Here is a 12,845-nt window from a genome sequence, read left to right as displayed (position 1 = left end):
TAACATTATATAATTCCATCACTAGGCATTATAAACTGTAGTGTGTCAATATTACTAATGATTTAAACTAATTTTGTATCACGAAACAAATATATTAAATTATTAGATTGTTTTTATTAAAATGTATTTATTAATTATTTTTTGATGATTCCAAAACTTAAATTCTATTGCAGCAATCCAATAATTAAAAAAATTCATACCTCAGTGATTTTTGAACTTAAACACGCATGGTGTTTTCAGAAATACTTTAAATAATATGGAATTTTTTGAAATGTAAATGTTATGCAAATTTTAGTTACATTAGTTACAATGTCTACCATTAAGTGGAGTATGTAATAAAATAGCTTTTTATAAACTCACTTCTGCTTCTGTACATCCCATTCATTTTATCAGTCACTTTTGTAATATCACGTAAAAAGAACCTCACTCTAAAACTGCTCTATCTATTGATAAAGATTTTAATTAAAATTTGCATAAAATGTTGCACTTTTTTCTGTAAAAACTGCATGTGTACAGGATCAGAATTTATTGAATTTTATTTTTAAAGTTGCGCCTGACTTTTGGATTATCATGTGTTTATTGACGTGTATCTTTAAATGCAAGGATTATTTTCTTGTAAATGTCTTATTCCAGTCATTGGCATACCAATGAGTGAAATTATATTTATTTCTGTCAAATTTGGACTTAAGCCAAAAACTGAAAGCATAGTTTTTGACTTTAATATTAAAAATGCTTTAGTTTATTACTGAATTTCATTAGAGAAGGTTTCATTTTCATACAATTTGAATTGTTTAATGTTATGCAATAGACAGATGCTAAAAATAATATTATTGGTTTCAAGAGAATACATTTATTGAAAAATGATCCATTAGTTGGCAATTTTGCGTGCCAACGTCAGAATAGAATAGCATTGTAAAAACATAAAACAACTTATCCCAATGTTAGTAATGATTTTTCCATTTCATGAAAAACTACTAAGATATATACTCCATGAAATAATTTGGCAGTATCAGTTTTATGAATTGCCAAATTTGATATAAAAAAAATTGTTTGGTGATTTGGGGATAAAATTTGATGCCATCCAAAAATTTTTCTGCAGCTACACAGAATCAGATCACAAAGAGGCTCTGATGGCAGAGTGTGTGTGAGTTTATATATATATACATACATATATATAATATATTTATATATATATATATATATATATTTTTTATCTGTTGGAGCAAAATGGCAAGGCTCTTGTACAGAAATAATAAACTACAGATTCCATAGAGTGAAATGTAACAAGAATACTTTCACCTCTGTGGAACTGTTCAAAAAATTACATAAGGAGGAAGATCCTAATCAAATCCATACTTCTTTCTTTCGTAGGTAAGTGTCATATCTTTTGAGTACATCACTTCACACTTAAGATTCCACTTACGGGTTTGGACTAATTATCCCCAGGATTGATTGAGCAAGAACTGCAGTCAGAGGAGGGATCAGTTTTATTTATCCTGCCAACACTGCAGCTGTCCTAGGGTTTTGGATACATAAATCCTCCTCCTCCTGAATCTCGCTTTAAGTATCACCAGATTCAATTGTTTCTTTTCCTGATGAATTTTTCAGTACCTTTGTACAGAGGAGTTTATCAGATAGATTTGAAATTTATGAGACGGTTTGATGTATCATACACTATCGACACTCACAAAATGCATGCTGGGAACATCTCTTGGCACTTTTTGTCTGTGAGGACACGGAGGACTGTGATGCCGCCGCCGTTTCCTCTTTCGATGACAAACTAGACACACAGTCATAATCATGAGTACACCTCCACCGACTGAAAGACCAGTTACTAGATATACATTAACACCACTTGGCTTCAAACCTAAAATATTTTAATTTATAATTTGTAAAAAATATTTTCTTATAAACAAATAACTTTTAATATATTTTGTTTCAATTATACATACGAAACTTACAGTTTGCTTCGTCAGATGAGTCATTTTTCCCACAGTTCGGTAAATCATTACATTGCATTTCCTTGGAGATACAATATCTATTAACTTTACATTGAAACATATCACATTCTCCTGAAAAAGTTGTAAATTAATTAAAATTAATTAAGAAATTATATAACATGTTATTTTTAAATAATGATTTTAAAAATAAAAAATTAACAAAATATAATGAATTTAAAATACAAATAAACATTTTTTTCTACAGAATATTAAATAAAATAAGAAAATTTTAAATTTAATTTTTTATTTAAAAAAAAATGGATTAAACAATTATTTATTGTAACATCGTCACAAGGCAGGGCTGCAATTTTTTTGTTATAATGCTCTCAAGTTACTAGTGTCTTGCCCCTGTACATCATACTTTTCCTGTTAATAATAGAGTCATACTGGTCATCTCTCCAACTCTGATTAGGAGAAAATTTTTGAATTGAAATAAAAGGACTTCTGGTGCAACCCAGAAGTTTTTATATAATTAATTGGGCCCTCCTATTTCTTAGCTTTCCATATCTGGTCTCGACTTTCATCTATTCACGAGATTAAGGAAGGACACACAAACAACAGATGGATGACAATGGGAATTTATAGGCTTACAATTTTTTCAAATTGCAGTCCAATGAGAGCTATTTTAAAAATTAAAATCTTTAATTATACAAATATAAATAAAAATTCAATTCAAATTGATTTTCTTAAAGTGAAAACTTTCTAGAGAACTCAAGTACTTTCAGGCTTTATGATCATTGTCAAGAAGCTAAACAAGAGATAAAAATCGAGTGAAGATGCTAGATTATTACTGATAACATTTAATAATAAAATAAATATAAATAAAACAAGGAAATTTAATGTCCTCTTCCATCTTTTCTTCATGTTGATTTTCTGATAATGTGCTTCAAGCCTGAAATTGCTTGGATTCATATTTGAGAAGATTCCTTAATAAGTATATTAATTAAAAATACTTTTACTTGTTAACATCTTTCAGATAGAAAATAGAGTGTCATAAAACAGAATAACAAGAACTAAGGGTTATGAAAAATAGAATAAAATAGAAATGCTTGTGGGGAGAGTACATAGTATTTACATATAAATACAGTCGACTCTGCATAAGTCGACACCCGGATAACTCGACACTCGTCGATTACGTAGTCGGTTTTTTGTGGTCCCGGCCGACTTACATAGGCATTAATGTTATTAACCTTAAAAAACTCGGTTTACTCGACATCGTTTAACTCGTCACCACTGGATAAATCAACATACTTTTTCTGTTTCACACTTTTTAGAATTCTGATAAGTCGACTCCCACCCTGAAAAATGAGTTCACACCACACAGCTTATTGTATGGTGTGAACTCATTTTTTCAGGAGGGGAGTCAACTTATCAAACGTCTAAAAAGTGTGAAACATAAAAAGTATGTTGATTTATCCAGTGGTGACGAGTTAAACGATGTCGAGTAAACCGGGTTTTTTAAGGTTAATAACATTATTGCCTATGTAAGTCGACTGGAACCACAGAAAACTGACTAATTAACCTGCAGTGTCAAGTTATCCGGGTGTCGACTTATGGAGAGTTGACTGTATATATATATATATATATATATATAATGAAATTGTATAAAACATCACTTAAAAATGATATAATAAATAAACATATTAAAAAAACGTAAAAAATGAGATAAATAACTTAAATATGATATTCTGTTTATGAAAAGTTATTAGAGAACTGAAAAGTGAAAAAATGAAAACAAACTTTAAGCACTCCTTTTGATTTGATTGAAAACAGACAGAAGCTAATCTTTTAATATAATAAACTATTTCATGTAATTGCTAATTCTACGATCTTTCGATAATCCTGTTTGATAACTTATTTTCTGATTATGTGAACAGATTGTAAGCAACCATACTACTGGAAAATCTTACAAGACAGGAATTAATTCTCAATATTCACTTATAGGATATTTTATAAGAATTATGATGTATGGCAGAAAAATAATTAGACACTACACATAGTGGCAACATATAGCCATGTGACTGAGACTATCTGAAAAAAGCACTTTCCTAATGCAATTAGAAAGGGTAGTATTTCTTTCAAGTATTGTGTGAACTCATGGAGTCACAAAATCTACAAAATCTTAAATCAAAAAAAGATAGTACTTTAAAAGAATTCTGAATGAGAAAGAAAAACCAAGATGCAGCAGAGAAGTTGAAGAGTAGATATTCTATTGAAGCAACAAGAACACTGAACACAAGACACAAGGAGCATTTAGATGACTGTAAAAAAGGAAAAAGGACAACAGCTTAGACAGCATTAGACAAAAATGGTAAATTATTTGGAGGGATATGATACTGGAGGAAATACACGACAGAGAAAATAATGGGATAGTGAAAAGAATATGGATATTTGAGAAAAATCAGAATCAAAAGTAATTAAGATCAGAGACAGGAAGTGTTGTCAACAGTGTTAAAATGAATAATCAGATGAGAAAAAACAAAGAAAAAAGAAATATTTTAAATAGAAGAAAACATCGGGAAGAGGGTGCTATGAAAAATTTATCTGTGTGATGGTTTTAAGTATTTGAGAAAAAGAAGACAACAAAAAATATAATAAAAACTTAAAGTGCATAGAACATTGAATTCTGCTGAAATTTATTTGAAAGTGAAACTTGCAGTTTGGGTAGTCTTTGATGATGAGCTTGAAAGGCTCAAAAGTACTTGAGTATTAGAAATGAATTGATTTATCAGGTTTGTCTCTGAAAAGTAGTCTTTTATTATAACTTTCAAAGGTTTATATGGAGTTAAGAATTATTATTATTTACCTTCTTTAATTTCAGTCCAAGAGACTTTGAAACCACCAGTTCCAACAGCCTTATCAGCAGTCACAAATCTAAAATACATTTAAATATGTTTAAAATAATGTTATTTCATTTTTAAATAGATTAGTTCTAATGCATTAATACTTAAATTTTGTATAGAATTTCAATCATAGGCTTACAGTTTACATTTTAAAGAAGACAACAAAAAGTAAACTTAATTTTTAGTTCTGTTTCTTTCTGAATAAATTTTTACTTTATAATAAGTTACTTACGATATTTTAATCATACTTGAGGCTGATATAATTTCCTGAGTGTCATTATTTATTTTCTCTCCACATAGTTCTATTGGAGGTTGGCTTAAGTTTTTCCATATTCTCATAACAGCACCAGAACATCCTCTTTCTTTTAAAAACAATGTAGCAGTTACATAATATAAATTAAGAAAGATAGATGCTTTAAAAACAAGTATATATATATGCTTACCGATGGGATCGCCTTCGATGAGAAAATATAAAAAGAATAATAATACTTTGTGATTAGGCTTTACGGTAATGTACCAATTACAGACTTGTCTAGTCGAAGGATAGTTATCAGGAAAGCGAGGACTTGTAACGATTCCAGTTTCCTTTCCACTTATATTATAACCACAGTCTATAAAATTTAAAAACATGTTTTTAAATTGAAAATTACTAATCAAAGTAGAAAGATTAAAATAAATTATTTGAAATTTAAATTTTATATCTTGCAATGTTTTTGTACAGTTGACAAGAATGCATATGTTACAATTATTTCAACTTTAAAAATTTAATAAACCTATTTTGTGGTTAGACAACAGCTATAACACTATACTTATGGAAATCAAAATCATGTATAAACACATTGTTTATACATGATTTTGATTTCCATAAGTATAGTGTTATAGGTGTCGTCTAACCACAAAATACTGTATGACAATTCATTTATAATTAGTGATTATGGCATTCATGAAAATTGGCCCACTCGTGCCAAACTTCCATTCGTGCCATAAATTGCCTATATTATAAACTAATTACATAATATACTATTCTTCATTAAAATAATTAATTTCAGAATATGTTGACTGTTGGAATTAACAATCAAAATTATTGTCAAATATTATACGACATTGTTACATACAACGAATTGTGTCGCGATGTTTTGTAAACGTTCTTCCGTTACATAATAAAAGGTTGCTGGCGCTGTTGACCCCTCGGGGACAATGTCCTCAGTTTCACATTCCCCTTTCCAGTGCTGACCTTCCGTGAGTCAAGACAGTGTAATCTTTGTGTATTCTTTGTTTCTTTGTTATATAACCAGTTACGCGAGTCTAACTAGTTTTTACTAATCTCTGACAAGCAACATCTAGTCTAACATGACTCCATGAAAATATTATACAGTGGTGCCTCATATAACGTACTTAATCCGTTCCAGATGCACGTCCGTTAAGTGAAACGTCTGTTATACGAAACGCATTTTCCCATAGAAATACATGTTAAAACATCTAATTCGTTCCGCAGCAGCAGCATAAAATAACCGTACTATATCATTTTAAAAAAATGAACATGGGGTGCGTTCTTTTATTCCTCCGCGTAACTCTGCGCGAGCGACATCCGTTTAAAAATTCCTGCAGAACGTGTTCCTAAATTCCGCTGGGAGTGGGCATTGTCGAACGGCAAAAACAGCCGCTTGTAGCAGTAGTTTACGGTGGAAAGCAACATGGCGTCCTCCATGGCTCAGATAGTTTCGTTTCCGGGTCCATTATGTGGTTTTATGAATGAAAATTTAGAAATTGTGAAAGCGCGAGTTAGCGCACGCGGTGATGTGTCTTTACGAATTTTTTTCGAATGGTAGCCGACATTCAAATTTTTTTCGTGGCTATTTTGAATGTTCTTTCGACAAATAATCCATTTTATGGTTAAATTTTACAATTGGGACTCTTCTTTTGCTTTTAAAAGCTCATATTTTAGAATTATAGATTCCTCCATCACGATACTGTCGATAGTGCGGGCGCCGCCATCTTTTTTTTCTTTCACCGTCGTTCCTAAATGCCTACGAACAGCAGCGCACTCCCGTAGTAGGGGAGATGCAGAGCGACCACTATTAAAGAACGTACCCATGAAGCAGTCACTAATTATGCCGGAAAGTCCGTTGTTCGCAGCCAGTCCGTTGCTCGAGTCACGTAACGGTCAAACAGAAAGTCCGTTGTTCGCAGCGTCCGTTATACGAGGCACCACTGTACAAGAAAAAACACAATAATGCTGATGTTTAATGTTCTAGGGCAGTGCTTTTCAAACTTTCTGTGATCATGGACTAGTTTTTTTTCATTCTAATCCCTCACAGACTAGTATTTTTGTGAAATTAAATAAAAATAGTTATAAAATGGAAAGAACAGAGTTTAAATGCATTTTCTCATCTTAAGTTTTAAATTGAATTAGTAATAAATATACAATAACAAAATTTGATTCTATTCATTTTGAAAAAAAAAGCTAGTGGGCTGTTTTCAAGTAATTTCCCAGATTTTGTTCACCAGTCTGCCTCTGGCAATAAGTTTTTAAATAATATATAAAAATGAAAGTAATAAAACAATTTTAAAACAACACATAAAATTTTAAAAATTTTAAGTGAAATTTTATCATGGTCCAGTAATAAACTGCAGACCAGCACTAGTCTGTGGACTATAATTTGAGCAGAACTGTTCCAGGATATGATGGTGGAATGGAGGAGTCCTGAAAAATGCTTAATCCAATAAAAAAAATCTACTCCTTTAATCAAGCATTGTATTTTTTCTTGGTAAAATAATTAATTTAATTAATAAAGAATCATCACACACCAGAGTAAGATGCAATTAATCTCTCATAAACCTTTAACCGGCGTGAAGTACAAATAACTGTCCGAGCACGTAATGACTTTAGTTTACGAAACCTAGTATGCACGTGATTCCTTCCTGTTTTCGAATTTCACAATTTGAAATATCGTTCCAAACAGCTGGTCTTTGTTCTGATTAATCGTTACCTCTTCAAGCTATGAATCGTTATTCGTAGCTTGAAGAAGGACCCAGGAGGGATCCGAAAACGTTTGCTCGAACAGTTATTTGTACTTCACGCCGGTTAAAGGTTTATGAGAGATTAATTGTAATTTAATTAAAACAAGAAATAAAAATTTTTTAATTTATGAAAAACAATACCTCCAAATTTACTCATTTCATCTATAAAATTATATGTGGCACTAAATCCACTTGCAACGTCTTCGCCGTCAGTGCAGAGAACAACTTTCATAGAATGAACTCCAACATCAGAAAATACTGGACCTGGTGATGATTTCCCACAATATCTGCCAATTTTACTCTCTCTTCCACTTGGAAATACTTCATATATTTCCAACCAATCATTATTACACACCCTTTTATATACACAAAAAATAAAATTTATTGTAATAAATAGAGTAATGTTTCTGCTTAACAAAATATCTCACATAATTTAAACGTATTAATTAAATTTATCTTGTTTGACTCACCCATCAGTAACTTCCGGTTTCAGTCTGAAGTAGTTAAAGACAAATTTCACCTGTTCATTTTCTGATCCTTGAAAAATATATTCACAGGTTGTGTTGGAAGGATAATTAGCAGGGTATCTAGGAGAATTGAATTCACCTTTTCTCTGAGTTGCACTATTATATGTGAAATGGCATCTACCATCTGGTGATGGTGTACCTGGCACTTTATAATCTACGAATAAATAAATTTGTTTTATTAATGTATATAAACATGTCATGTATAATTTATTAATAGTTACTTACCAGTTTCAAATCTATATGTTGCCTTAAAACCAACACCAGCAATGGAACCACTATTGAATATAAGAGCCAAACGAGGACCTTCAGATTTTAAAACAGGTGGAATAGAGTGTCCACAAAATACATGATCAAATTCATCAAGAGCTTGCCTTTCTTCTTGCCCTTGTAAATAAACTTTTACATTTCCATCTGGACACCTGTTAAAATATATAACTGTTCAGAAATATAAAATAAAAGTATTCATTTGAAAAATATTCAATTTTTATCGTTGTTTACTTATCCACCCTAATATTTTAAATTAAACAAATTATAAATGAGATTGACAAAATCTTTAAATGACTTAACGGATCGTCGGCAGTTGTCTTGACGGTAGTACTACTTGATGGATTAAAGATTGGTATATCAAATTTTTCAAATTCTAATGCTACTCGTTCCAAATGTTGCGTGTCCTGAAGCCCATATATGAAATATTTACATACAGTATTAGAATGATATGGAAGTGGCCAATTAGGCGAATAAACTCTTCCATTCGACTCCTTTTTACTAAGAACCTTCTGATCACATTCTATTAAAAAAGAAATTCATTGTTTGAATGTAAATTAAATTATTGAATGAAATGTATATCTCATATCATACCTGTGCCTCTTATATGTTCTCCCGTGCTTTGATGTATAAAATCTGTAAATGTACTAATATCAGAATTGTACAGTAGAAAGCAGAAAAAGACAATCATTAATTAATTAAAAATAAATCTTGAAAAACATTATTGATGAAAGGTGAATAAAAGTTTTCAAAACAGTATCATTACAACAGTAAAATTGTGGCCATTCTTCATAATCTTCTGTGCTTAGGGGTTTTGCACCTTAATCTACCAGTGATTTTCACATAAAACAACCAAGTGGTGATTCAACTTTAGAATAGTTTTGGAACCAGTTCAAATGAGTTCAAAACCAGAAATTGGGGCATTGTAATGAAAACTGATAGATACTCAGCATTAATTAAGTAGGTAGTAGCAACATACATGATACCTATTGCCTACCATTCTTATTTAATTTTTTTAAAATACAAATCAAAATAATTTTTTGTATGAATGACCAAATTGGGTCCTTTTGGCAAAAATTTTCAAATGTAGATAAACTTCCATATTGGGACAATCCTGGAAAACTGGGATGTGTGTCATCCCTACTTTCAACAGAACTGTTAACAAGTTTGTTTCTTTACATTCAAAGAAAGGTCTTGTTTCTTATTCCCATTTTCAACCAAATATGATAGACTTTATAGGTAATATTGTTCCAAGACTATAACTTTATTCCAAACATTTCATTAAAGTTATTGTAGTCTTTCCTTTTCACAAGTATAATTACATCCTTCCTTTACTTGAAAAAAAGAGAGACTACGGTAACTTTAATGAATGCATGCACATACGGTATTTGAAATCTCTTACCATTTGAATGTTAACTGCCAGGCCGTTTTGAATTAAAAAGAAGCCTGAAGAAGAGCCCAGAAGGGGTTACAAAAACATTCATCACTTTAAATGTTAATCGTTTTCACACCGGTTAATTGGGTTGTTGCGAGTTGCACTTTTTATATTCATCCCAGTGTGTTGTGAAATTAAGTTAATTTTAATAAAATGTTAGGAGTACAAGTATAGCCTTGGAACAATATTACATCCTTTCAATTGCTTCTTATATTAATCTCAGAGAATTTTAGTCAGGGATAGAACACTTTGTACAATTTTTGAACAGGTATATATGCTATTCCTCTATACCATTTACTTGATAATACCAATCTTTTATGTATTGGAGCATCTAGACAGTTGATAACAGAGTTTAGACATAAGAAAGCCCTTAAATAGATTAGGAGAGATACAGAACTTGCAAAAGCAATTGTATATAATGGATATGTACTGTACCTTATAGTACCATAATGAGACAAAGTAAAGATTTTGAAAACTATCTCTGACACAAAACCTCTATTTATTTGGAAAACTGTCTTAATTTTAACATTAAAACTGAAACTCTCTACTATTAGCATTAATGGATATCTGAACAGACCTACATTGCATATTGTATCAGCTATTTGGCCATGGTGATGTTAGTTTTGTGTTCGTTCATGTAAGTATATTTTTCAGTTTGACATGTATTAAATATATATAACCATACAGAAAAAACTATTATGTATTTAAGAAAAGAAAACTGCCATTTAATACTGGTTAAATTAGAATTAAAAACACTAAACCTATAAACCAGCAAATTTTTATAATAATTGTAAAAATTTTCAACTGAGTTGAATGGGTATCATCAGGCAAACAAAACACCAAATGCTGAAAACAAACGAGGGATTGCCGAACACGTATTTCACAGTGTTGACTCCTTCCCCACTGTGTGGAAGTTTTTCTTTGAACTATAAATATTACTATCTTCCCCCTCTCTGTTTCTTTCCTCTTTACCTCTTACATCACCTCCCCTCTGGCAATCCCCGTTTGTTTTCAGCATTTGGCGATTAGTTTGCCTGATGATGCCCATTCCCATTCAAGACAGAAGAAAACATTTGCAATTGCTATAAAAATTTGCTGGTTTATAGGTTGTGTTTTTAATTATGGATTTATTTATTAGTTTATCTATTTAATTTTATATTTTCTAAAAACATTTTCAACTGCAAAACCTTTGTACAAATTTTAAATATATTCCAATTCGTGTACTCTCGTTAGCTTGTCATTTTCTTGAAGATAATATTTTGAAATATCAAACATGTTTGAGTTATTAAGAGTATCCTTTACAGTATTTAACACCAAAAAAAAAGAAGAAAATAGACCTTTATTAAATATTAAAAATGAAACTTAATTTATAAAAAAGTTAGTTCTCTATTGTTTGTATTTTTATAAAAAAAGCAATAAAAAATAAATAAAACATTAAGATATTTTATTTATACTGTATACATATTTTTAAAAATATAAAAATATATAGTAATTTAAATAAATTAATAATGAAGATGTTATTTTAAAAATCTTGAAAGAAATTTAGTCATTTTATAGTCTCAAAGATAATATTCTGATAGAAGAGTATCGTTCTGTTTAAAATGGGTTTCTGTACAGAAGTGCTTTCAATTTAATGGGCATCTGCTTGCTTAATGCTTGTTTTTTGAAGACATTTTTGTGTTATATAAACACTGAATGTACTGTACTTCATACGGATCGGAATCGTGTCAGAAAAAAAATAAGATTGATGACGTAAATATAAGGATGAATTGGATAAAGTATGTAGCGACAACAAACTTAGATAGATATATAAATTTTGTATAAGGATGTGCAATCATATGTTAGATAAAGAATACATTTTTAAAGAAAACTTATAGGATAATTACATTCAGAATATAGTAAGATTAAGTACTATTCACGAGAATGATAGTTTTATTTATCTTATAAATAAATATTACAAAAAATAATTAATATAATCAAAAAATGCAAATTATTAAACAAATTGCAACAATAAACGACGAATAAAATTTAAAATGAAATTGTTTCAAAAATATGTAAAAGAAAATAATTGTATTAGAAAAATAGAAATAACTGAAATTAAATAAAATTTTAAAATAAAAACCATTTATTGAAGACAATTTTCTTTGACTGTAACATAAATATTTTCAAGCACAACGTCATTATGTAAAAGTAAAGCCGCTATCACTGGACAATAAGTATCTGTTATTCTACGTCATGAATTATTTTTATTACTTTATATTAAGATTTGTTTGCCCTTCCAATAAATTTTGTTAAATGATGCACTATTACACAAATGGAAAGTTTATATAAAACAACTGATTTTTTTTAATATACCGTATTTTCCGGCGTATAAGACGACTTTTTAACCCAGGAAAATCTTCTCAAAAGTCGGGGGTTGTTTTATAGGGTGAGTATATCCCAAACTGTATATTTTAACTCGGTGGCACAGTGTGGGTGTCAGCCGCCCGGGGCGGAGGAAAATTTCGCTGTACCCTTATTTAGGTATTTTTACAAGATATTATTATTTACTGTGAAATTTTGCCGCCCCTGCCGCCCCCACTACGCTACGCCACTGTTTTAACTGTAAAAGTCAGGGGTCGTCTTATACGCCGGAAAATATGGTATTCAAAGAAAATATATAGCAAAATGATATCGATAATTTTCGATATTCTATCTTTACAAATTACGGATATAATTTTTCATGTAAAGACTTAAACATTTTAATGTAACTATT

The 12,845-nt window shown here is 30.2% G+C and overlaps 1 protein-coding gene across 5 annotated transcripts in view; it reads right to left on the bottom strand.

Moving 5' to 3' along the window:
• Positions 1 to 827: 827 nt before the first annotated feature.
• The window catches only part of LOC136984565 (tolloid-like protein 2), a 61,272-nt gene continuing 49,254 nt past the window's right edge, over positions 828 to 12,845 (bottom strand). For all 5 annotated transcript variants that reach the window (XM_067281609.1, XM_067281610.1, XM_067281613.1 and 2 more), the window contains 10 exons: positions 9,250 to 9,291; positions 8,959 to 9,178; positions 8,617 to 8,810; positions 8,335 to 8,545; positions 8,006 to 8,220; positions 5,287 to 5,454; positions 5,076 to 5,205; positions 4,807 to 4,874; positions 1,962 to 2,072; positions 828 to 1,867 (listed from right to left, as the gene is read on the bottom strand). In XM_067281609.1, the coding sequence (XP_067137710.1) occupies positions 1,668 to 1,867; positions 1,962 to 2,072; positions 4,807 to 4,874; positions 5,076 to 5,205; positions 5,287 to 5,454; positions 8,006 to 8,220; positions 8,335 to 8,545; positions 8,617 to 8,810; positions 8,959 to 9,178; positions 9,250 to 9,291 (1,559 nt within the window). In that variant the 3' untranslated portion in view covers positions 828 to 1,667. The remainder of the gene's footprint in view (positions 1,868 to 1,961; positions 2,073 to 4,806; positions 4,875 to 5,075; positions 5,206 to 5,286; positions 5,455 to 8,005; positions 8,221 to 8,334; positions 8,546 to 8,616; positions 8,811 to 8,958; positions 9,179 to 9,249; positions 9,292 to 12,845) is intronic.

Source organism: Centruroides vittatus, unplaced genomic scaffold (assembly GCF_030686945.1).
Source record: "Centruroides vittatus isolate TY-2023 unplaced genomic scaffold, ASM3068694v2 contig_923, whole genome shotgun sequence".
Taxonomy (NCBI): domain Eukaryota; kingdom Metazoa; phylum Arthropoda; class Arachnida; order Scorpiones; family Buthidae; genus Centruroides; species Centruroides vittatus.
This window is presented reverse-complemented; position numbering and strand designations above follow the sequence as displayed.